Genomic DNA, 27,157 nt, shown 5'->3' with positions numbered 1-27,157 from the left:
TGCGATGTGACGTCACGGACCGCGGGCGGAGTCGGGGAAGATGGCGGCGCTGAGATGATCGGCGCGTAGCCGGCCAGTCTTCTGGGGGGATGAAAGTGAGCGTTTCTGGTTTCTTTTTCATACCTTAGCGCCTTGGTTTTACTTTTTGCTTTTTTTTAATTAGCGGAAGGGAAAAAGAAACATAAGGAAACACTTATGATGGAAATATGACCCAAGGCAAGAAGAAGAAGCGGCCGAATCGTAGCGTGCTGCTGGCCAAGAAGATCGTCATCAAGGACGGGGGCACGGTGAGTAAAGAGCGGAGTCCGGCCTGTGGCGTATGAACGCACGTCTGCGACTGGCTGACAGCCCTACACAGCAGAGGCCCATACTGCAGCGGCTGCTGCTGCTCCTCAGTTGTGCGGAAAAGTACAAGCCATCGCCCCGCTGTCTTGTAGTCTTTTTTTTTTTTCCCGGGACCCCCCTCACTGTGGAGTTTATTCAGGGACATCTCCAAGCACATACTCCTCATAAACAAAAGTTACAGCTATATAGTTAGCTAGCAAAACAACATCCTTCATTGTTAAACAGTACTCGTTTTACTTGTTTGTCCCTCGTGGAGTATAAAACCGCCGTACCTTAAATCGGGGGTGCACACTACAAGTCAGAAAAAAGGAGCTGGCAAGACTCATTTGTAACGTTCAAGAAGGAGATCATCATTTTAATGTAGAAAAGGCTGTGCATAAAAAAAAAAAATGTGATTTATAACCTGCGAGTCTCAACATATTTTCAGTTAGACTATGAGCACATCCGTCAGTCCGGAAGACTAAATACTCCATAACCAGTAGGCGTGAAGAACTGCTGCGGTCGTCACCTTAAAAACCCACAACAGCCCCCAGTCAGCTCTGCATTATTAAAGGACAGTGGATGCTTGTCACTCATGAATAGTTGAGTGTTGGTCCGTGAAATTGAGGAAGTCAGTGACACCAGTTCAGAATGAGTGGATGACCCATACCTCACAGGCAGGTATATAGATGGTCTTTCGAAAGAATCCATTGATACTCCTATTCTTCCAGGAAAGCAGAGACTTGGAGTCATAATGATCACCCCACATTATAGCAGAGTGTTGACATGCAGCTCTTTAAAAGTCTTGATTCCCCCCTAAGACTGAGTTCATTAATTAGTCAACTGTAGAAATTCAAATTTGAAACCATGGCAATAAATTTCTTACCAAAGATTTCAAATTTGTGAATTTCCCCTTGGGATTAATAAAGTATCTATCTATCTACCTCAAAGCATTGCCAAGTAAGCAATAATTATTATATGAGTAGAGCAATACAATTACATGCAAAGAGCAAGGTACTTCGTGGAAGCTCTCATTTGAGGAATAGCTCTGTTATCACTTTCATGTTGTGAGAAAGTTGACCACATGTACTTTTGTAAAATGCCTAACAGTATTTGACTGTTTGTGTTAACCATCCAAAATGTGCATGTAATTCATGGCTCTAAATTGGACTGGTATGAATGAGTATATTACTTTTGTGTATGTAAACTCACTGAGCAAATTCTTAGGACCACCATCCTAATACTGGATAGGTAGGGCCTCATTTTGCTCTTAAAATAGCCTGCCATTCCACAAGATGTCGGGAACAATTCTTTTGATATTCTGGTCCATGTTGACAGGACTGCATTATGCAATTTCTGTATATTTGTCAGCCACACATTCATACTGTCAAACTCCCGCCCTGTCACATTTCAAACGGTGTTAAATTGGTTTGTATCAACTGATTGGGAAGGCCGCAATGATTGATTGGTATCAATGGGCCCAAATTGTGCCAACGAGACATTCATTACACCACTACATTACCACAAGCAGGTTAGATTTGTGGATTCATTCTCTGCACCAAATTCTGTCTGTGCCATTGGTGTGCCACAGTTGAAGCCAAAGTTTGTCAGACTGGGCTACGTTTTTTTCCCCCCAGTCTTCAACTGTCAGGTTTTGGTGAGCCTGTTCACTCTGCACACTCCTTTCTTTTCTTGCCTTACAGGAGTAGAACTTGACTTGGTCTTTTGCTGTTGTAACTCCTCAGCCTCAAGGTTCAATGTGTTATGCGTTCTGAGATACTTTCCTGCTCACCACAGTTGTACAGAGTGATAAACTGTGTTACTGTACCCCTTCTGCCAGCTTGAACCAATCTGACCATTCTCCTCTGACCGCTCTCATCAACAAGGTGTTTCTGTCTGCAGAATTCACTGAATGTTTTTGTACCATTTTTGAGTAAACTCTAGATACTGTTATGCTTGTTAAGCATTTATGCTATGCAGTTACAGAAATCCTCAAAGCAGCCCATCTGGCACGCTACCAGCAGTCATGCCAGGGTTGAAATCAGTGATATTGCATTTTTCCCACATTCTGGTGTTTGATGTGAACATTAAGTGAAGCTCCTGACCTGTATCTGTGTGATGTTACGTATTGTGCTGCAGCCACTTGATTGGCTGATTAGATAGTTGCATGGATAAGCAGGTGTACGGATATTCCTAACATGTTGCTCAGTGAGTATGTCATAGGATTGTTTGGCATTCCCACCTTGTGCCCACTGCTACTGGTGTAGGCTTTTAGCGTGGTGTAACCCTGCATAGGAAAAAGTGGTCTTGGGCAATAAATGGGGAAATCTTGTATGTTGTACTACCCAGTGGGGTTGATTGCAAAAAAAAAATGGAAATTTCATTTACATTGTAAGGGTCTTTAATAATAATGGCATATGTATTTAATGTATCTTATTACTGAATTTGCCTAATTTAATTTTAACACTGGAAGAGTCCGTGCCTCTTAGTCTCTTGGATTAGGTACAAGTCTGTTGATTTATTTTCCAGCATAATCACACACACCTACACTTATTAATAGAGAATCAATTTAAGTTTCCAGCAAACCAAACAGGGCAGTGCAGTGGTTACTGCTGTTCCCTCACCGCTCAAGGAGGATCAGTTTGAATCCTGGGACCAGGCACTGGCTGTTTGAATGCAGTTTGAATATTCTCCCCATATGAGACTGGTTTAAATGGAAACTGAAAAGTGATCTGTGTGTGTTGGGCCGTGTCATACATCCCTTGGACAAAGTGAGTACAGGTGGCTAGTTTGCTAGCACACTTTGGGGCTTAGGAGGAAAGTAGGGTACCCAAAAAAACTTTTATTTTTTTTAATATATTTTATATAGTGCAGTACAATTAAATACAGAAACACAATGAGATATCGACATTAAACGTGTAAAAAAAAAAAAAAAAAAAAAAAGGTTTCTGTGGTAAAGTATGAATGCACTGAGGGCTGGGATTAGGGTTAGAACCAGCTCATAGTGAAGGAATTTCATGTCACAGATATAAGGAAACCTAACTCTTCCCAGCAAAGTGGCTGCCCAGTGTCTCCATAGACATACCCGATATGTGTGGCTAATAGCAGTGGTGTTGGTGGAACAAATCAAATGCCATTATTTATGACATGTCAGTTCTGTTCTGCTGCTTCCTTTTGTGGTCAGGAAGGATAACCTGCTCAAAATGGAAGTGATACCAAACACGAGGGAAAAGAGAAGAGAAACACAGCAGTGGTCTGTCATGATTGTTACAATAATTATCAAAAGAAATATAAAACACCTCACAAATGGCTAACGCGTTGAAGTGCATCTGGAACACTTTACACATTTCCATAACAGGCAGTGTGTCACACAATGGTTAGCATAGCCCCATAGGTGCAACATTTTGAGTTAAAATCTCACACAAAATTGTTGTCTGTGTGGAGTCTGCACATTGTCCTTGTGTGCGTGGGCCTCTTTCTGCATCCTATAGAATGTGTGTGTTGTGTTAACTGGAGACTAAATTACTGCCACTGAGTAGGTATGGGTGTGAGTGGACCCCGCAACAGATTAGTGCTTAGTGCTATGCCCTGGGATGTTTCCTGCATGAGAGCAGATTGAATTAAATGGGGTATGTATGCTCATGCAGTAATCTGTGTAAAAGTATTGAGCAGAAAAATAAAAGATCTACTCTCTGATTGCCTAAGGACACAGTCATGTACTACATATCTGACAATGGACAGGTTTGGTTTGTAGACCGTTACTGCAGGATGCATTTTAAAGTTTCAGCTTGCAGCAACAGATGAGCTGGGCACTTCTACTGTTTACATAGGAATGACTGCATTTCTGAATACATAAAACTTTAGCCTTTTATTTTCAAAGACCAGTTCAGAAGGTTTGTTTTTGTTGCAGCACAATCACAGCAACTTGTAAGGTACTATCACTGCCGTTTCCAGATCCAAGGAGTCTTTATGTTCCTGCTCAAGTTCGTTGTAATACTCTGTACAGAGATATTCTTATTTGCGTACTTCTTGCAGACCAGAACCAGTAGTATGACAGATTGAACAGTAAAGAAGTCCATCCTCAGACAATTAATATATTAAAACATTTCACCGTACTTTGTACATGCCATGGTATTACTACTAGTACTATTATTTAAAGAATTATTTCTAGAGCAGCAAAGTTAATTTGAATTACTTTTATTCTGATCAAGTTACATTACCAATCCAAAATGAAAAAAGAAACACAACATAAATGTGAAACAGCACCCACTGGTCCTTGAACCTTGATCTTGGTCTCAAATCGACAGCTTCTGCCATGACACGCGTAACACAATCCATAAACTGGAGTTACAGCCTACCTCTGCCATGTAATTGAGCTTCAGGTCTTTCTCATTGCTAGCAGTCATGTGCTGTGGCTGACAGGAAAAGAACAGTGATGCATACATGTGGCTTTGCAGACTGGAAAAGAGCTGCAGGGAGCTCAGCTGACAGTGAAGCACATTGCACAAGCCAGCTGATGTGGTTCATTGCAAATGTCACTTATACACAACTAGACACAACAGAAAGGCAAAGAAATGGCAGTGTGAGCTTACTCTGCCATATTATTTGGTTTTGGGTCCTTTGCATGACGAGCAGGAGTGTGGCCACACAACATGACTGACAAGAAAAGACAGACATACTGCATCCTGTCATGGCCTTTCAAGAAAAGCTCAAGTAAAGAGCTGCAGCAACATCAGATGGCAGTGAAGGACATTGCAGCAACCTTGATGGAATGCCCTGGTGTGCTGTGTTTTGTGCCATCTTTCTTTGTGGACTGGCGGTCCAAATGTGATTAGTATATACAAAAAATAAAAGTACATTTAAAACCTAAATAAGTTGCCTTCTGGTAAATAATGAGTCATTCGTTGATAACCCTTTCAGGAATTTGGCTGCCCTGTAGCTAAGCACCATACCTCCTACGCTAGTTTTGTACAGTATATCCTCAGGATTAGAAGTCTGGAAATGCTTCTGTAAGTAATGATTAGAATATTACTGGTCTGCTGTTGGGGGAGCATGGTGGCTCAGTTGTAGCACTGCTACCTCACAGTAAGGAGACCTCGGTTTTTTGCATCCTGGATGTTCCTTGTGTGGAGTTCACATGTTCACCACTTGTCTGCATGGGTTTCCTCCAGCAGCTCTGCATTCCTTCCACAGTCCGGAGACTGTCACATTTTTGCTTTTGAGTTGTTCAAAAAAGACAGGCAGGAGAGAACTGGGCAAAGAGACTTTTATTCTGTCACTTGAAGTAACAGTATTGGAACTTTTATTCAAACACACAGCAGACTTGACAATCTCCTAGTTGTCTGCCTTCTGGCTGGTCTGGACAAGACAGTGATTGGTCACGAGACCTGCAAGTTAGCTCAACTGGCATTGCTAAATTGGCCCCAGCATGTTGTTTGCTAGTGTTCACCCTGTAATGGACTGGTGCCCTGTCCAGGGATTGTTCTTGCCTTGTTCCTCATCCTTGCTCAGTTAGGCTCCAGCTTTCCCAAGGCTCTGCTCCGAGTAAGCAAGTGTGTAAGGTGGCTGGTCTGAGGTGAATTCCTGTGAGGAATTACTTATGGGGCAAAAGGTTGTAATTATGTATTTCAACACTTGTACCACGTGGAAGAATTATCTAGTCGTGTTATAAAATAAAGACTTGAGTTGTTTTTGGCAGTTTAACATTGAGCAGAAGTTCAAACCCAGGCACCTCCTGCTTCCAGCTTTCTGTTCTTTGATCTCAACAGACTGCGCCCACTTCCTCCTGTGTCGTTTCAAGGTAATTTCCTTCGCTAATGAGTACGTTTTGAAAAGGGGAACGAGAAGTACACACGCGTATTCCAAACTCTCCTGCCTCGCATTGCCCATTCATTTCTGTACTGGCAAATTTTCGAATTTGTCTTTACTGCCGTATGCAATGAAAACTTTTTTTTTTTAATCTAATATATCTTTCCCTTTCCAGCTTTGGAAGCTCATAAACTCGTTTCGACCTCTTCTCATTCTATCAGGTCTTGTAAAAGAAGCGCAGCACTTGGGCAGCCGGACTGCAAAAAGTCCAGATGTCACCTTATTAGCATAACAACGGTCCCCGTGCCGCGCGCCTGCCCTTTGTTAGTTACGCCGAGATCGGCACACGTCTCTTTGTGCTGGCGATCTCCGGCTTCCGGCATTTTGCACAAAATCTCTTTACCCTTCGATTTTGGTCAGGACGTTTGATGATATTTCCCAATGAAGATTTGCTGGGTGAGTACTTAACGGCGGGTGTCTCGCGTCGGCTCTGCTCGTAGCGCTGGGCGCCTCTCCGTTCTACAGGTTGCGGGACACGGTGCGCCCCCCCCCCCGCTTAGGCGCTTGAACCGGGGATTCAGTTTTGCTTACTCTTACTTGCTTTATCTTGTGGCCGCGATGAATTCAGATTCTCAGCAACCCTATGGATGGTCCAATGATAACTGTAAGACAAACGGTGAGGCGACTTTTAAAGTGGAAACGTGTTGGATAAACTTGATGTCTTTGTTAGCCAGACTGCTACTTTAAGAGAGCCATCATAAGTGGCACATAGGAGAAAGTCACTTTTAAACATTAACGATACAGAAATTTATTAACGTTTAAAATGGAATAAGAGTGCCATACAAATGCATATAACATGTATATATTGCAACTTTATCAATGTTTCAAGAATTCTTGTTAAAGTATTATGTTCTTTGACAATCAAGTTCTGTAATGTGACTTCTGCTGTTCAGTCTGCTTTTTGGGAAACGTGTTGGATAAACTTGATGTGTTTGTTAGCCAGATTACCACTTTAATTTTAGGAGATCCATCATAAGTTGCTCATAGAAGAAAGTCATTTTTAAACATTAAAAGATAGTGCTGTTTATTTACATTTTTAATTTTAAATTGGAATAAGAAGTTCAGGCGAATGCAAACAACATATATCATGCTGCAAAATTACCAGTGTCAATTTAACTCTTCAGAGTGCATATATGGTGCGCCCTGCCCAGGGTTTGTTTCCTGCCTTTGCCCTGTGTTGGCTGGGATTGGCTCCAGCAGACCCCCGTGACCCTGTAGTTAGGATATAGCAAGTTGGATAATGGATGGAGTGCCTATATGGAAACACACCTCCCTTACTGTATATACATTTTTAGGGGCTACTTTACAGTATAAGTGTTCACCGTTGATGATTTTGCCATGTAGTTGAGGAATTCTTGTCCAAGTATCGTATTCTTTGTAAACCAAGTTTTTTTTGTTGCTGTTTACTCAGCCTTTTCCATTAGAATTGAGGGAATTTTAAAAAGCATCAGTGTTCTGTCCCATCATCATCATCATCTTAAGGTGGAGAAATCTGTTTTCTCAATTAGACTCTTCTGCCTTGTAGTAACAATGATCTGATCACATAATACCATAAAAAAGAAGTCAATCATGAACAGTGTAATCTGTCCATCCATTTTTCTGACCTGCTTAATGTATTTATTGGAGTGAGTGTGATTGCCTAGCACTTCTGAGTCCTATCTTTTTTAAGAAAAGTATTTAAAAAATTATTTTGTACAATATCACCACCCTGGAAGGAAAAAAAAAAAAAAAAGTTAGCCAACACTTTCATGTAATTTATTAAAACATGAAATTAAATTTTTTTGCACAGATGCTGTGTATGAGGGTGTTTTATGCATATGTAGTCTTTTTGACTAGCATTGATACTTTGGAAGCTGTTCAGTTTAATCACTTGTTGACAATTATTGGTTAATATTTGGCCCAAATATACATTTGTATGTAAATATACAGTAGTTTGTACTGTGTGTGTTGTGTGTTAAATCTGATTTGGGGTTGTGGGCACTGGCAGCCAGTAATCAACTCGTCTACACTCGCACTTCCATTCATCCATTCAAGGCCCCAGTTTAGAATCACCAGTTTACCAAACACACTCATTTTTGGTATGTTGGAGGAAAACTCATGGAGGTATAGAAAGAAAATGCAAATGCTTCAGACAATGACAGAGTGAAGGATTTGCGCCCAGTCTGTAGGTTTGCAGTGATAACCACCCTTACCACTGGGATTGCCCCTTATTTATTTTTTTAATCTTTTTACTCTTTAAGCATATATGCTTTGGTGTTGACTGCTGCCTTGCCCAAGTTGGGTTGTTCCTTGCACCTCATTCATCCAGAATAGGTTCTGTCTATATAAGCACTTAATCCGTTTCAGCGCTGTGAAGTACTCGAGCCCGTCCTGCTGGCATTCGGTGCAAGACAGGAACAAACCCTTAGCAGTCTACTGCAGGGCCCGCTCAAGAACACAGGACATGAACACGTCACACGTCGCATAGCATTTTACTGTGCACAGCTGAAGTTATTTATTTTTGTGTAACTAAATCCAGCTGTTTGCTGCGACTGCAGGACGGTACTTGATGTCATCCTAGTAAAACACATTTGAATTTGGATGTGAAATGGTGATCTTGTAGTAACAGCTCCAAACTGATGATCCTGGCATCAGTGGCTGCAAGGCAGTACAATTTAATCCTGGTTGCTTGTTTGGTGGGTGATGTTGGCAGACTGTCCGTTTTTGTCCTAATATTCATTTGTTTAATAAATACAAATCCTTGCATATTCCTGTAATTTCAGTGTTAGTTTTGAATCCAAGCAGGTGGGCAATTTGCTAAGGGGAAGTTTTAATAGCTCTGCATTTTGAAAAGCCACTCCGTGGAAGGCATAATGAGCAGCTTCCTGTGTTTGCTTTTTAGCCACAAGGCATCGGATCGCCCAGTGTATATCATGCTGTGATCGTCATCTTCTTGGAGTTCTTTGCATGGGGACTTCTGACCGCTCCAACCTTAGTGGTAAGACTTAACATTTCTTTCCTGATACAGTTGGCACTAGACGTAATTGAGGAGGGCGGGTTAAACCCGACTGGGTTTCTCTTAAGTTGCTAAGGGTGTGTATAGTTATCTTAATAATCACCATGCTGTCTGTATTTTTGAGTTTAGATGGTGGTTATATGGTTTACCTGGGTAACACTGTAGTACTTGTTACTATTTATTTTGCAGATGTGTTTACTGAAGGGAGCAGAGTTGAGGTAAATTCTGTACGGTATATCAGAGTGCCCGCTAAGACACTGAAAGTAAACCAAGAATGTCAAATGTTAGTAAAATACAAGATAAGATGGCAGAGTAGCGACTGGTCAGTGCACACACAGGAGTTGAATCTCATTTATGGTAATGGGGGGGATTTCCCAACACAATCTATTTTATAGGCTTGGCAGAGATGTAATTAATGGGGTTTTGTAAAGAACGATATTAGCCTACTGTATATGCTGTTTATTCATTGTCATTGTCTGTCAAGTAATAAAAATGTAATACTGCTTAAAATCAATCCTACTAGTAAAAACAAAGCATTATTATATACAGTCGTGTGAAAAGGTAAGTACATCCTATGGAGACTGTTGACTTTTCCAACATATTTGAACAGGCAAACCGTAGATCTTCATGCAAACAGTGCTCACAAATAAAGACGATGTATTTGAATAAAAACACAAGGAAGAGGTTCATTTTCAGCCTTTTATTCAATAAAAATATCAGTAGATGGGGGGGTAAAAAGTTAGTCCACTCTTGACATCAGAAGCTGATATTGCCCCCTTTTGCAGAAGTGATTTCTTGTAGATGTTTGGCATAACTGGCCCACCAGTGGTCAATTTTTGAACACTCCTCCATGCCAGATTCCTTCAGTTGCAGGGCGATTGTGGGTTTTCTTGCATGTTCTGCCCGTTTCAAATTGTCTCACAACATTTCGGTGGGATTCAAATCAGGGCTTTGACTAGGCCAGTCCATAACCCTTCATTTTGTCTTTTTGAGACATTCTTTGGTTGATTTGCCATTGTGCTGAAGGTTTATTTCCAGTTCAACTTCAGCGTTCAGGCAGATGTCCTCACATTCTCCTCAAGCACACTTTGATATGATGCAGAATTCATAGTTGACTTGATGATTGCAAGCTGTCCAGGCCCAGAGGCAGCCAAAAAACCCCAAACCATAACATGTTCATCACCATGCCTCACAGTTCATAGGAGGTTCTTCTCCTGAAATGCTGTCTTGTGTTTGTGCCAAGCATGTCTACTGTTACTGGGGCCAAACCACTCTGTCTTTGATTCTTCTGTCCAAGTCACATTGGTGCAGAAGGCCTGTATGTTAAATGGCAAACTGTAATTTTGCTCTGAAGTTCTCATTGGACAGCAAAGGCTTTCCTGGCTCTTCTCGCATGCTGTTTTCAAATTTGTGAAATCTCTTGCTGATTGTAGATACAAGTCCTTCGACACAATGACTAAGTGAGGGATTTACACCAAGGGCACTGAATCTGTGGGATTGCAGTGATAACCCGTCTTACCACTTGGATGGCCACTTTATCTGTTTATTGTTTTAAATCTTGCTACTCTTTGAGAAGGTGGGCTTTGGTGTCGACTGCTGCCTTGCACCTGATTCAATCAGAATACATTCTCACTTAATCCAGGAGTCACCCCCATACCATTCAAATACTTTTATGTGTTGTACAGGGCGAGTCAAAATTCTGTTAACACTAATGGTACTGCTATGTATATACTTATTGTTGTGGACAATTTATGTGCCACATGTGTTGAACGTAATGGTGAGCAGGTTGAGACATTCCTGTAAATCATCTTGCACCTATGAAGTATGTTTTGTGAATAAATTGTTTCCACCTTTCAAATGTTAACATAATTTTGACTCACCCAGTATGTGCTTTCACAACTGTCGTATGTACTATTTCAGTTATGATACTTATGAGTAAAACTGAAAGAATGACTTTCTTTATGTTGTTGCTGATTCATTTCAGCAGTGAAGTAAGCCATTTTAGCGGCTCTGCTAATGGCGGGTCTCTGGTGTTCTGAGCTTCTCTTAATGTGTTGCATGTCATGTCATTAGAGATTAGGGCTGCATGCTTAGTCCACTGCTGTTCACCCTGCTGACTCACGACTGCACAGCCACGCACAACACCAACCACATCATCAAGTTTGCGGATGATACGACGGTGCTGGGACTGATAAGCAGGGATGATGAAACAGCGTACAGAGATGAGGTGGGACAGCTGTCTGTATGGTGTGAAGACAACAATCTATCTCTCAAAGTCGACAAGACAAAAGAGATGATCATGGACTTCAGAAAATCACGTCCTGCTCACATCCCACTCAGCATCAACGGTTTAGATGTGGAGACTGTTAGGAATACCAAGTTCCTCGGTGTGCACATAACTGAGGAACTTACATGGACACATAACACCTCATCACTAATCAAAAAAGCCCGGCAGAGACTACACTTCCTGAGGCGGCTGAAGCGAGCAAGTCTTCCCCCTTCCATCCTCACCATGTTCTACAGAGACACCATTGAGAGTGTTCTGACCGGCGGCATCACGGTCTGGTATGGCAACTGCAACATATCTGACCGCAAGTGCCTGTAAAGCATAGTAAAGACAGCAGAGAACATTATTGGGGTGCCTCTCCCTTCACTACAGGACATATTTTACAAACACCGTGTCCACAAGGCCTGCAGCATTGAGCAGGACCCCCTTACACCCCTCACATGGACTTTTCACACTTCTGCCATCCAAGAGATGATACTGCAGCATCAAAGCCAGGTCTGCCAGGCTGCAGGAGAGTTCTACCCCCAAGCTGTTAGACTCCTTAACACCTCTAGAAACAGAACTTTTATACATGCGAGCCACTGTCCTGTAAAGATGAGTGTGCAGGTAGAGAAGAACTGAAAATCTCATACTGACCTTTAAGGATTTTCACATTCTTGTTATCCTTCTGAGGTGAAACATTCTGACCTGTCATTGTTTACACATCTTAAACAACTATTAGCATACACTGATCATTTCTGTATTATCTATATCTATTATTTATTTATTATATTACATATCTTACACATCAATATTGCTGCTACTTCTTTGTCTTGTCTTGTGTTTTAATTTTAATTCTATTTTTAAATTATTATTTGCACATCATGTTGTTACACTGTGGACCCTAAGCTTCGCAATTTCGTCTATCTGTATACTAGTATATGGTTGAGATGACAATAAAGTTCACTTTGACACTTTGCCTTGTGCTTCCAAAAATTTGGAGCTAAGCAACAGAAATGTGTAGGCAACGTGGAAGTTTTGAAACGCTAAATAATTGCTATTTCATTTTGTCACAGCTACAAACTTCTCACAGGAGATTTCCGCTTGCTGTGACACTTGACTCGATTTTAACTGCCTACAACTATAGTTGTCGCTGCCTGTTTGTGGTTTATGCCAGAGACCCCAGGTTTCCTCTCACATCCCAGAAACCTGCAGATTAGATTATCTGAGGGTCTTTGGATTGGCGCCGTTTGAGGAGGTGTGGATGTGTCGCAGTGAGGCATCCAAGTTGTTTTTTTCCATTTTTCGTTCATCCAGTTTTGATGATTTTGTTCCCAGTGTTGCCTCACCAACACAAGTGCAAGCAGCAGAATTATTGTCTGTAAACGTTTGGGACTGGAGTACAGGACATAAAGCTTTTGGTGTTTACCTGATTTATACTCAGGAAGATGTTCATTGGCTGTTGTTCTTTCTTTTGTTGTTGCTGCTAAGAAAAGCATATGAGGTGTTGTTTTGGAAACATCTTAGCCAGTCATGTAGTAGTCGCTGTTATCCTCATGACCAGTTTAATGGCTATTTTACTGGTTTACTTACGTTGGGTTAGGTGGTTGCCTCACAAATCTTTTGCCTTCACTGATGTGAGGTCCCTTCTTTTCATATCATCTGAAATCTTTTAACAGCTTTCTCTTCATGTGAGCGCTGTAGACGGTTAACCAATCATCCTCAGGGTACTTACAGTGAGAATATTGTGAGCACAGTTTGAAGCTTCTGGTCAGGATGGAGGTGGAAGACACAAGGTGTTAAAAATAAAAACTAAAACAGGTTTTGGTTGAATGTGTAATAATTACCTGTGAAAAATGTAATTCTGAAACTCATGTTGGGGAGAAATACGTTTTTGCAGAAAATGTCCATTTTGTTCACACTGAGTTTATGCATTATGACAAACATGAGTGAATCTAGAGATGGCACTGTGTGCGTCAGCCTTTTTCTTGCCTCTCATTTTCCTTTTTTCTTTTTATTAATTACAGGTGTTGCACGAGACCTTCCCAAAGCACACATTTCTAATGAATGGCTTGATTCAAGGTGTCAAGGTGAGATGTGAGGCTGCTTTCTTACACATGAGTTTGAATCCAATGAGCGGAGAGGCTCTGGTCATCATGAGCAGTTGTCAGGGTGCCACCGCATACTTACTATAGTTTGGTGAACGTGTTGTAAACAAGTGTCATTGCTTTGATATTTGGGCCTTGAAAGTGTGCCTTCTCTTGTATTTGTCCTATGTAGCAGCGCAAAATTTAACACAATATAAATAGTCCAAAGCCCCCCACAATATCACCACTCATACCTTATTTTAGATTTATTTCCAAATTGTGGAAATTATTTATTTCCCTCAGTTGCTGGGTCCCAGTCCTTAAATTCACTCAAAACTGTGTTAGGCATCATTTATGCCCCCTTTTTTAATCCTGTACACTCGCACAGTGATGCTGTTACATTTACATGGGTGTACAATTATGACTACAATAATAATTAACAATTATTGCCTTTGATTTTAAACTTGGGATTACAAAGGGTCATCGGGTTACGACACAATTCCGTTCCTACAACAGTGATGTAAACCAAATTTTGGTGTAAGTTGAAACACACCCTAGCCTAACACATTTGCAAAATCATAATCTAGAACATAAAAACACAACTAAGCCACAGAAAAAGGAAAAGGACATAAATACACTGTACTGTATACTGTACTGTAGTAACAGAAAAAATGAGTGTCAAAAAAAAAATTCTTACCTTTTATTCCTTCTCACGCCTCAATTTATTTAAGTTTTTATGGGAGTGAGCGTTGTAAACTCGAAACGTTGTAACCCAAGGACCCCCCTGTATTAATGTCAGTTAACAGCTCCTGAGTGAAATATGGACATTGTTTTACCAACCTCGGATACTGTATTCTGCAGTGCTCTTGGCCATTTGTAGTGGCGACACTGCACTGATAAAGGTGGGCAGTTGATGTCACCAGGGGGCGCACCGCTCACAGTGTTCAGAGGCAAGAGCTTCCCGGCTGACTGACAGAGCTCTCCATTTAAGAGCTCACTTCTGAGTGCAGTCTTGTGGGTTTGAGACTCGCCATCCACTGGCAGTTCACCACTGTGCAAATCTTCAAACTGATACTCCATTGCAAAATGCAACATATCTTCTGCTTCAGCCATTCCATTGTATTATGTTCTTGTGGACTGTTACCTTCTGAGTGACAAATACTTGCAGTCTTTCTTTCATTTTTCAGTGAGAAGTGAAGTATTTGGACTCCTGCTTTCTCACAATCATCACGTTTGCTTGGCTTGCTTTCTTTCTTTTTCTTTCTTTCTCTCTCTCCAGTGTAAATTGAAGTATTTGGACTCCTGCTTTCTCACAATCTTCACGTGTTCACTTGGTTTTCTTTTCAGGGTTTACTGTCGTTTCTCAGCGCCCCGCTGATTGGTGCCCTCTCAGATGTGTGGGGGAGGAAGTCTTTTTTGCTGCTTACTGTATTCTTCACTTGTGCTCCCATTCCACTTATGAAGATTAGTCCTTGGTATGTAAATCTGCATATCTCACCTTCCAATTTTACAAAATTTGAGAGGCCTTGTGAATTCCGGTGGAGTTCTGGGTTCCTCTTCATTACAATCTGATTGATGAAACAGTTGGAAGGACTTTGACAGAAGGAGTTTAGTGTAACTGGCCTTTTAATTTACTTATTTTTGCAGGTGGTATTTTGCCGTTATCTCTGTGTCTGGGGTGTTTGCTGTCACCTTCTCTGTGGTATTTGCTTATGTGGCAGATATAACCCAGGAACATGAGCGAAGCATGGCCTATGGACTGGTATGTACTGTTGGGTTAACCATTTAATTCGGAGTTGAACTGACTAGCGTTGTACATTATCCTTTGCTGTGATTTAGTGCCACATCTTTTTCTCACCAAATGAATTTTATTAGATTGTTGTATACAAGTCTTGGGAATTGTTTCCAGAGAAGTGAACACTGTTTCAGTGAACCCGTCAAGCAGCGTTTATATTTTTGGAACACTATTAATCCTTGATGGGATATATAGTGCTATCCAACAGGCAGCCAGATTCTAATTGTTCTTAAAAAAAATAAATAAATAAATAAGCGATATGTTCACATGCTTTGATAATTTTTGGAGTACTTTTAGCCATCCTGTTTTGTTGTGTTCATAGCAATTTTCAGTCAGTGTGAAGGTGAAAAGTGTAAGGTCACAGTTGATTGGCTGCTCAGTCCAAACAAAGAGTAATTGATGCCTACATCTCATTTTTCTACCTGAAAATAAAAACTAACCTCTGCATTGACTGTGTATTATGTCACTTGTAAGTACAATGTGACCATAAAAAACATTTCTGGCTGACATGGTTATGCTTTTGTTTTTATAGAGTGGAATGAGTTTGACGTGTCATTTGTTAATATTTGGGTAACAATAATCTTCTAATTGTCCCACCTGAAGATATCACTAAGTGGAGTATTTGTGTGATATTTCTCCATCCATCCCATAGCAGCAAATATGTGGATCTTACGGATTGTCACCTTCGAAACTCTCTTAAACTAGGTCATGAAACTTGATTCATTGTGCCAGGACAGTAAACCATAAAATGTCCAAACCTTATGACAGTACTAGCAGAGAGGGGACAAGTTCTGCAGAAATGTTCTAAAAATGGCAAAGTGCTGGAAGGGAGAGATGTATAGATGATATCCTAATGTGGGAAATTGATTTTAGATAAGTCCTGTTCTCTTTATAAAACTCTCCTGTGAGATTCCAGTATTTTGACTTTTTTAAGAACAAAAGGCATACATAGGAAGTAAGTGGAGTTAAATAAAAATGGTAGTACATGGTGGGTCAGGGCAGAGTCACACATTTTCAGAATAGCTACCAGAGGTGTATTAATAGGCACATCCTATCCTCCTGTAGAACATTTTGATGGGAAACACATTTCTTAAAGAGACAGGTAAGACGGAAGAGATTCAGAAGCCCATTTAAAAAATTCCTCTTTGGTATTTTAAAAGGTCGAACCTCCTAAGTGTTGGTCTGTTTTTCTCACACCAAGGTATCTGCAACATTTGCAGCCAGTCTGGTTACCAGCCCTGCTATCGGTGCTTACCTCGGCAAGATGTATGGTGACAGCCTGGTAGTTGTGTTGGCCACAGCCATAGCAGTGTTAGACATCTGTTTCATCTTGGTGGCCGTGCCGGAATCTTTGCCTGAGAAGATGAGGCCAGCATCCTGGGGGGCACCCATATCATGGGAGCAAGCGGATCCTTTTGCTGTAAGTACAACTTGCTACTCACCCTTAAAGTGGCCAAACTTAGGCTAAGAAGCAAGGAGACATGAATGCATGCACTGTAAAAATAAACAATACATGTATGTTAAGAGTACATAAGGATGGAATGATAAATGAAATAAATGTATTCATTGCAGTTAAAGAATAGAGGGACAAAAACCTGTGCCAGTTTTTAAATTGAGATACAGTGGAACCTCGGGTCACGACCGTAATTCGTTCCAAAACTCTGGTCGTGACCCGAAGTAACTTCCCCCATAGGATTGTATGTAAATACAATTAATCCGTTCCGAACTGTACAATGTAAATATATTTTTTTTAAAGATTTTCAAGCACAAAAATAGTTAATTATACCATAGAATGCACAGCGTAATCATAAACTAAATGTAAAAACATTGAATAACACTGAGAAAACCTTGAACAGAGAAAACTAACATTGCAGGAGTTCACGCTACAGCCTTACGGACCGTTCGCTGTAAACATTTTTTTTTAATGAGTTTTAAGCACAGGGAAAAAAAGGAACCTTTGAAAAATCTATAATTTATACAAAAACTAACCATAAACAACCAAGAAAACTAACCTTTTACTAAACTAACTGTCCTCACAGGTGGCGCAGTGGTAGTGCTGCTGCTTTGCAGTAAGGAGACTGTGGAAGATTGTGGGTTCGCTTCCCGGTTCCTCCCTGTGTGGATAGTGCTTTGAGTACTGAGAAAAGCGCTATAGAAATGTAATGAATTATTATTTATTATTATTATTTATAATTATTATTATTATTAACCTTGCATGAGTCAAGTTCTGGCATGAAGGAAGTGAGGAGGAACTGGGTGGAGAGGAGGTTACAGTTTTGAGGTAAAGTCCCTCTGCACGATGCACGTCTGACCGAGAACAATGTACTGTACAGGTGCAAGGAGAGACTGAACACGTGCGTAAATCACCGGCGCATACGAACTGGAAGGGAAACAAAATAGAGCACAAAGAGTTCACGGCGAATGCACAGGGAGAGACGGAACACGTGCGGAAATCATCGGCGCCAGCTTGTTTGTCACCCGAGTGTGTGGTCGTGAACAGATGCAAAAGTTTGGCAAACTTTTTGGTCGTAACCCGATTTGTATGTGTTAAGAGACGTTCGTGACCCGAGGTTCCACTGTACACCAATGAAACATCATCAGTTGTAATTGGATAAATGAAATACGTGTTGCTCACTTCCGTGTTCTGTTGTTTATTTCTCACCCAGTCCCTTAAGAAAGTGGGCCAGGACTCCACAGTGCTGCTCATCTGCATAACAGTTTTTCTATCCTACCTCCCCGAAGCCGGACAGTATTCCAGTTTCTTTCTGTACTTAAGACAGGTGAGTATGGGAACTTGTGAGTCTCACTTTCTATAGATTCAGCAGTGCTCCACTTCAAACATTAGAAATGTTAAGTATACATTTTACTAACTTGGTTTCTCCCGCTCTACTACCAAGCTATTGAGATGGTAAAATATAACCGTGAATGCCGCTTGCATTTCCTGATACGTCTCATTGGTTCTTGCAGCTTATGGGATTTTCACCGGAGAGTGTTGCGGCATTCATAGCTGTGCTGGGCCTGCTGTCTGTCATTGCACAAGTAAGTATTTCCACATTAGATGTCTTTTTGGACCTTGGGGGTAGTATTTTACAGGACCATGGTATCTGTGATTGTCTGACTAATCCTTGGAGTGCTTACACAATAGACCCATAATCTTCATCACCTTTGTATGTGTACCCTGCAAAGTGTAAAATATATTGAAAGCCATCCTAATTTTTCACCTGTAACCAGGATTATCATATCACGTTGCTTGTAAATTGGCCCTGAAATGTCCAGTACTCTCTGTGTTGGCATCTTGTATTTTTTTATTCCTGTGCTATTACTGTGTATCCAGAACACATGGAGTCGTAGAGATATGCCACAGAATCCTCCGTGTTTTTTGACAGTGGTTTCGTTTGACATTTGACGTTATACCACCCTCGACTGTTGCTGATTTGGCATTGCACCCACCCCCTTGGGTTCACCTTGCACCTCCAATTGGGCTACTAGGGTCACATGGCCACACCTCAAAGCCTTTCTCCCAAAGTGGCTTGCGGTATCACTTTTCTGTAAAAGACTAAACAAGGAATCTTCAGGCTCCTTACATCTTCCCAGTTGCTACAACCAGCCAGTACACGAGGCATTCTTAGCGTAACAAATACGGAACATGCAGACGGAATATCTAGGATTGGCTTGAATTTATTTGTTTGTTTTTTTTTGCATTCACAGACAATAGTTCTGAGTTTACTAATGCGCTCTATTGGGAACAAGAACACTATCCTTCTGGGCCTTGGTTTCCAGATTCTCCAGCTTGCCTGGTATGGCTTTGGCTCAGAGCCCTGGTAAGTATCCCACCTGTAAATGACCTGTCTGTTGCTCTTCTTTCCCGTTTCCTTTCATTTCACATATTTCAATTTTTGCCTCTTTGAAGGATGATGTGGGCAGCGGGTGCAGTTACGGCCATGTCCAGCATTACATTCCCAGCAGTTAGTGCTTTAGTGTCAAGGAATGCAGACCCTGACCAGCAAGGTAGGTTTTTGTGGGAGGGGGAAAGTCTTCTTAAGAGGCTTGAGATGGTATGATGAGCAAGTCCTTCTTGGATCTCCTAATGGAAATGAATTTTTTTGTTCTCCCCCTACTTTCTTGTCCAGGTGTAGTTCAGGGGATGATCACTGGCATTCGTGGGCTGTGCACCGGTTTGGGCCCTGCCCTGTACGGCTTCATTTTCTACATATTTCACGTAGAACTAAATGAGCTGTCAGTAGCGGATGACGATACTGGTGAACATCTCTCCACCGAGTTTCACAACCAACAGGTGAGGTACCTGGAGGAGCCAGAGTATGGGTGTATTCCTAAGCCATTTAGTTCAGAAAACTGAAAAGCTTTGAGGTCATTACGTACATGATCCTGGCACACATTCTTCATATATATATATATTATATATATATATATATATCTATCCATAAGTGTTTGTTTTTACAGATGGTCAAGAAATAAGATAAGCTGGAGTTCCAATAAACTTTTCACAAATACATCGGTACACTACCTGGAAGTCTTCAGCGTTTCACTGCCTAAAAACCATCCAATTCGGAGTGCACTTCTTAGAATATTCTCATTATAGTTTAAACACTCAACATGATTGAACAGTTTAAGGAGACTTTTAGGAAGTAATGTAGAATAAAAAAAAACATAACGCAAGTCTTTACAGTTGCCGCAGTAGCAGTTCTCTTTGTGTCACAGGTACAGAGTACGGTGACTTTCTTACTTGTCACCTCCTTTCAAGCATCATGACACACAAACATGAATTCAAATACAGAAGTTTAATTTTTAAATAGGAACCACGCTTGTCTGATGTATACTGTAAGTGCGATCAATTACTGACTTTAACCAACTTTATTTTGCACTGCCTTCATTAGTCCCAATACTTCTAGGGCAGTGTTTCCCAACCGGGGGTTTGCGTAAAAAATATTGTAATTGCAGAATTTTAAATCCCAAATGTAGAAAACATAACGAAATATTAAATGTAGGCAAATATATTCACAGTACTATTAATAATACAGTAATAAAAATGGGTCAACAAATTTAATTAAATGTCAAATTCATGAATATTACCTCAGTCACTTACGCATTGCGACGGAAGATTCCGTAAAATTGTCGACTCTCAACAGGTAACAGTCCGTAACCTTGACGAGACGCTAAGCTGCTGGCGATGCATGTACATTCTCCTATGATCTGGAAACTTCCAATTCAGCAAACCGAGAACCCTGAATGCACTCAAAAGAACAAGAATAACATCTGCTGATATAAAAATGCCGCGATCAGACAAGGGAGAGTAGAGTCAAATTGAATCGTATGACGTGCTTAAGAACCACAAGTGATTTTAATAAGATAAATTGGTAGTGCATAGTGTGCGTAAATAAATTACGAATAAGACTTTTTACTTAAACATGTGCATGTCGAACTTAATTTTATTATGTATCGATGGTTAAGTCTGACAAAAAGCTGGACGAGCAATCAATTGCTTATTCTTCTACTTCGGTCCCTGATTTGGTACCAACACAGGGTGACGATACTGAAAGTTGTAGTGAGCTACCGTCTCTCCAGACTGAAAGCAAGGAAAAAATAGGCAAACATAGTAAGACAAAAGAGAAGAAACGAAAATATGACCGTGACTATTTACGAATGGGTTTTTATTTTACCGGGGATGAGTCAGAACCTAAACCGCTTTGTGTAATTTGTAATGAAGTCCTGGCCAACAGCAGTTTAAAACCATCACTTCTTTGTAGACACATTGAAACAAAACATCCAGCGTACAAGGACAAACCTGTAGTATATCGTAATGACTACACAGGGGGTTCGCCAATTTATTCCGGTTTTTTGAAGGGGTTCACAAGGAGAAAAAGATTGAGAATCGCTGTTCTAGGGGGCTAAACATGACAGTTTTGTGGCATGTGTAAAACTTTGCCCAGGAGTAAAACCAGCCATTCTTGACTATAATCTCATATTCGTCTTTTCATTTAATGAAAATATATCAAAAATAACCTACATTATCTCTTTTGTCAAAGTATTTTTTACTTATCACTGTGTACCGGTCCCCTGCAATCAGAGTGCCTACAGCAAACACACAATCAGAATGCTGCTGTCTCACGCAGAGCCATTATTTAATACTAGGGGGCTTCGCCCCCTGCTTGCTTCGCTCGCCAACCCCCCATGCCTGCTTTGCTTCCGCAGTTTCAGACGCGCGTAGTAGGCGCCCACGTTTATTTTCTTTATCCATGCGGGCTCGTGTTTGTAGCTCCGTTAGTCAAGCTGGTTTGTACAATCCCAAGCAGCACATTATTCCTAACTTCACTCCACAGTAGTGCCACTCACAATATGGCGGTGATGCCTGCGCCTTCACTCCGCAGTAGTGCCACTCACAATATGGCGGTGACGCCTGCGCCGTCCGTACTATGTCGGGTTTCACTATGCTGTGTAGGAGCCTTTGCCTTTCGTACTTTCCCGCGCCTTCCGTTCTATCTTTGTGGACCTGTGGGGCCTCCGTAGCCTCTTCCGTTTGAATCTGGGCTGCAGTGCAGAATCCTCTTTTTTGTGTGTCCGTGTCGGTAGTCGTTAGCTATGGGCGCGTTGTTGCTTCATTTCTCATTCACGTCAAGAGCTCTTTCGTTTTTGAGTGGTGACTGCTTCATGCGCGGTGGATCACACTTTGCTGGCGGTTTATGAGACGCGCGCTGTCGGCACCTGCGCAGTACATCTCCTGCGGCCATCGCCGTGTACCTGGGTCCATGCCATCCGGTTTACCATTCTCGGTTAGTAATATGGATAAATTAAAAACTGGTCACAGCTCAATGACAAATGCTTGTCCTTGTTTACCTCACTCACCCAAAATCGTAGACCAGCAGTTACTGTGACAGTAATGTGTAAAAAAAATATATATATTAACCATGTCACCAATAAAAAAAACAATTCCTTTACGACACAAACCCTAGACATTAAGTACATTCCCAAAACAGAGCTCAAAATTAACGAGTCAGGTTATGCAATTAAACCACGATTATTAACCCATTGTAAATGAAAACAGCAGTCTGGATTTAAAGTCTTTACAGAGAAGAGGCTGATGGTAGCAGGAAGAAATCCCCAGCAAGCTGCACAGCATCTCCTGCTTAACCTCCATGGCATTAACCCCAAGAGTGGGTCGGGCTCTGAATTTTAAGCAAATACGGTTATTCCCTGAGTAAGACTCGGGGTGACATGTAATGATCTGCTTTACAGTGTGAAGCCCAAAGAACTCTCTGGACAGTATTCTTCTTTCACCTAGTGGATAAAATAAAACCATACTGCAAAAAATCATGAATATTTCTATGCGTTATGCCACTCTAAGGTCAACTCATTAGTATTCATGAGTTGGGCGGAGCCTTCGAATGAAACACACAATGGCGTGTAAACGGGAAGCTGTAAAGCCAGTTGTAGGGCAAACTGAAATGGAACCGTTAGTTGAACCAAATGATAGCAGTGACGATGTGAATTGGTCATCAGACGTTGACACAGATATTGAAACTGTAGCATACGGCACTGGATGACCGAACAGCTGTGATGTACTCCATGAATTCGGTCAGGTGGAGCTTCACAGTGTGGCAATAAAAGCAAAATGCTTGTGATCAGGTAGAACGACATTCATCCCACAAACATTGCACACAGTGTGGCAACCATCAATGGTGTGTCAGGGGAAATGAAGTCACTAATCCTTGGCCTGTGATAGCCTGCAGTGACACATTGTGTAGTTCAGGCGCTGTCACTTTCAAATATAAGAAAACTGCATAGAAACACGCTCCTACTCCCCCGACTGTGACGTCGAGATGTGTGCTGGTGACTATTTTTAAAACGTGTCACACAAAGGCCGTGTACTAAATTGCCACCAGTACAGCAATGGATACTAGACGTACAGAGCCTACTGTATTTATGTTGATGTTTTGGTAATTACAGGTTTCGTGTTACATGTAATAGCATTTTTTTAATTGCTGAAAAACACTCAACATTTTTTGACTTGTTTTCCTGGGAGTAAACGTAATGCTAAGGAGGTTAAAGGGTGCAGATCCCCTGTTTGTCCACTACAAGGTAAACCCACACCAACCTCAGTTCCTAGGCGTACATTTTAAGAAGAGAACGAGCAAAACAAGGCCTAAAGTACAGGTGGTCCTGCTACAACCGTCCCATCGATAGTTTTAAATCTAGACATTAGTATCTTTAAATGTCACGCAGCCATGCACAGTAGCGCCATTTTGCAAAAAGCTCCATCTCGGTTCATGGGGGGCTACAGCAGATGCAGACATAGCAAACTGTGCAACTCCATCACGGCCCATATTGAAAGAAAGCGTTTAACAAAAGTCTCCAGAGGTACACAATGAATGGGAATGGGAGGAACGCAGCAGCGTCTGTCCTGCACTGTGGCGAGTGCGACAGGAGGCCCTTCCTGAGCCACATAACACGTGGATTGTCATTTTGTATGTTTCTCCTGTTTTTGTGTTCTGCTGTCATCTCACCTAAAATTGAATTTGAGTAAGCTGAGAGTCTTCTATAATTATTTAGCGAGTACATTAATATTCTAGCATTTCCACTGAAATGCTGCAAAGCTCAAAGAGCCTAATTTAGACTTGTTGACCCGCCAACAATCCCACAGTTCAGCAGTTAATTAACAGTCGGCTATTGTTGGGTTTTCCGTTTATGTTAATCGGTTGCTACTTTGTTTGCTGTGTCTGTACTTGCATTTTACCCGACAGTTTGTCCCAGCACTGGGGCGCCTGCACTCAGTGAAGAACGATATACAAAAATACCCGACACTGACTTGAATCTTCACTTCCGGGTCCAGTGCTGCAGTAAGGCCGGTCGTGACTGCCGGAGAGGCACACACACACACATCCTCATCTCCTCTCCCTGTTTTCCTCTTGTCTCCTTTAGCCACAGGATTTCCACTGGTTAGGCAGGTCTGACGATTCTAACTGTCCCTTTTTCCTCCTGCTCTTTCCAGAGCTCCATTGTCCCTGGTCCGCCCTTCCTGTTCGGAGCGTGTACCGTGCTGCTGGCCCTGCTGGTTGCCTTGTTCATCCCTGAGCACAGCAGCATGACCTTGAGGAGCAGCAGCTGGAAGAAGCACTCGGCAGCTCATGGCCACCCTCACAGCCCACAGGCCCCAGGGGAGGCCAAGGAACCTTTATTACAGGACACCAATGTATGACTGCCAGCCGGGCGTGGGCTGTGGTCGAGGGTCTGTTTTTTCTGCCCAGAAGCACTATTAACAATAGTTTTATTTATTGATGTTTTTTTTTTTTTTTCTTTCTCCTTGAGGAAGATGCATTGTGCTGATGTTCTACCACTCGCTCTTTGCTTTGAACACAAAACGGTGCATCGAACCCTCGAGTTTTCGGAACTGCTTACCTGTTGATTTTTCTCTGCATCTTTTTTTTTTATTTTTCATTTTATTTCTGCTACCCTCAGTCTAAGAGTGATTGCGATGGTCACACTTTTAATGGAAGATTCGTCAAGTGGCATCAGCATTGACCGGGGAGGAACATTTTTTTTTTTTTTTTTTTTAAACCACTCCGAAACAAGTTAGGGATAAGAATGTGGGCATCAGGAGAAGAGCGGGGACAGAACGCCGCCTCCCTTTTTGTTGTTTTGGACATTAAAATGGACCCCAAGTTGCTCTTTACGCACACAAAAAAAAAATATATATATATTTTAAAGAGTGGCCTTTTGTACTGTGGTTTTCTCGAAGTGGCGATTTGTCAAGGATCAGTGCTAACCTACCAAATAAAATGGCGTGGTTGTTGTTGAACGGGTCTTACTTTTCACAGAAAGCGGTCTGTTTTTTTTTTTTGTGCGCTCTTGTTAGTATTTACATTTTTTTTTTTTTGTTTTGGTTCTGTGTATGATAGGAATGGCGTACTGTCAGCGCGAGCCGTCATCTTCTGTGGTTGTTGATGCTCCTTTACTGCCTTGTTTTTAATTCCTTAAAAGATACGGTTAAGTCTTTCAAAGTTGTACATACTGAAATGAAAAAAAAAAGTTCAATAAAGAAAAAGTATTTTTTATTGTTAACTGCTTGTTCTGAGTGGACATCTTTCTATTCTCAAAGGACTAGGGGGCTCTGCGCCCTGCTCACTTCGCCCGCCCACCCCCAGGTTTGGTTTACCGGGTATACAATTTAAAGAAATTGTTATTTTCATGGGAATTGTTACATATGCGTTATTTTCACTTTTACTTTAAAACTTCAGTAAAAACGATATTTGGAATGAACTTTTCTTCAAGATCGCATTGAATTTTGATTCTGTGTTTGGACGTACATCGTGACAACGCAACGTATTTACTACCTGTGAGTGAATGTCGTTTCTTTCTCTCTAATAAATAAAACGACTTTCTTGAATGTTTCTCCATGCCCTTTCTTCTTCGCTTTGTCATTGACGTGTCATCTAGAACGTATAAAATTATTGTCCTGATAAACTTTATAAAAGCGGAGAGCGCAGGAAGTGTGTCTGACAAAAGCATTCACGCGACTGAGAGGTTAGATGACAGTGGTCTTGTTTTAAAAATAGTTGTAAGGAGGGCGTGACTTGAAAGACTCTCCTGTTAAAAGTCTCCGTCTCACGGGACTAAATACCACGCCAACGTTTTTGGAATCTTTTAATTCTCGCTGGCAACACGAATTTGACGATCTACAAGTCTCTGACTTAAACTTTAAATCCGAACAATATATTCAATTTCTTTTCACTATTCCATTATTTCACAAAGTAATAATTTGTTTGTTAGCACTAATGCAATCTTTACTATCATTTTTTTTTTTTTTGAGACTTTTGAATTTTCGTACTTCCATTATCTCTAACCTGCCCTGCATGTCTATTGTGCCGACATTTTTGAATTCTTTATAACGTTCTACTTTGTCCTTTATTTCTGGCCCCAGGTGTGGTTAAATCTCTTTCTCGTGGGACGTACAAGTGTCTCTCCGAAAAAATCATGTCTTGTCTCCTTCCTTCCAAAATTTTTTATTATAATAGAGAGAAATGTTGGGACAAGACAGATAATTTAAAGTCCCGCGATACGAGACTTTATGCAAAGAGATTTTGACAAGTCCCGCCCTCCCATCAAACATAACCACGCCCACAGTCCAATCACTTCTCATTCGCGTGAAGGCTAATGTCAGACAGAGGTCATACTCTGTGAGCTCCAAGTGGGGTCGGAAATAAAAGACAGTAGATGACAAAGTAGAACGTCGTAAAGAATTCAAAAACGTTGGTACGGTACACATGCAAAGCAGATTAGAGATAATGGAAGTATAAAAATTCAAAAGTCTCAAAAAAACAGTAAAGACTGCATTAGCGCAGACGAACGGAAATTATTACTGTGTGAAATAACAGAACAGCGAAAAGAGATTGAACATATGGACATAGGTGATATGACAGAGGTATGTAGATACGTGTTTGGCGGAGACTTGTAGATCGTCTAATTCGTGTTGTTTCTCTCCAATGAAGAGGCGTAACCGTGAGAATTAAGATTTGTTGTTTGAAAGTGAAATCCCGCAAGAGAAAATTTCAAGCCCCACGAGACAAGACTTTATGCAAAGAGAATTGGAAAAGTCCCGCCCACATCTAGAACATTCACAGCCACACACACGGCTCAGTCATTTCTCATTTGTTTGAATGTTATTGTCAGACAGTTCATGTAGAGAGAAACGATATTCACTCACAGGCAGTTATACGTGCCGTTGTCACATTGTCATTCCAAACACAGAATCAAAATTCAGTGCGATATTGAAGAAAAGGTAAAAGCAAAAAGATCAAATATATGGACAG

General features: G+C 41.2%; 1 protein-coding gene across 1 annotated transcript; it reads left to right on the top strand.

The window, feature by feature from the left end:
• On the top strand, positions 1-25,409 carry LOC114659789 (hippocampus abundant transcript 1 protein). The gene is made up of 12 exons (XM_028812440.2): positions 1-287; positions 9,074-9,169; positions 13,481-13,543; positions 14,888-15,015; positions 15,188-15,302; positions 16,537-16,755; positions 18,002-18,115; positions 18,303-18,374; positions 19,044-19,156; positions 19,246-19,343; positions 19,466-19,629; positions 24,340-25,409. Exons 1-12 carry the CDS (start codon positions 207-209, stop codon positions 24,544-24,546), a joined length of 1,470 nt encoding a protein of 489 aa, XP_028668273.1. The 5' UTR covers positions 1-206; the 3' UTR covers positions 24,547-25,409.
• The last annotated feature ends 1,748 nt before the right edge of the window (positions 25,410-27,157 follow it).

Source organism: Erpetoichthys calabaricus, chromosome 10 (assembly GCF_900747795.2).
Source record: "Erpetoichthys calabaricus chromosome 10, fErpCal1.3, whole genome shotgun sequence".
NCBI lineage: Eukaryota > Metazoa > Chordata > Cladistia > Polypteriformes > Polypteridae > Erpetoichthys > Erpetoichthys calabaricus.
This window is presented reverse-complemented; position numbering and strand designations above follow the sequence as displayed.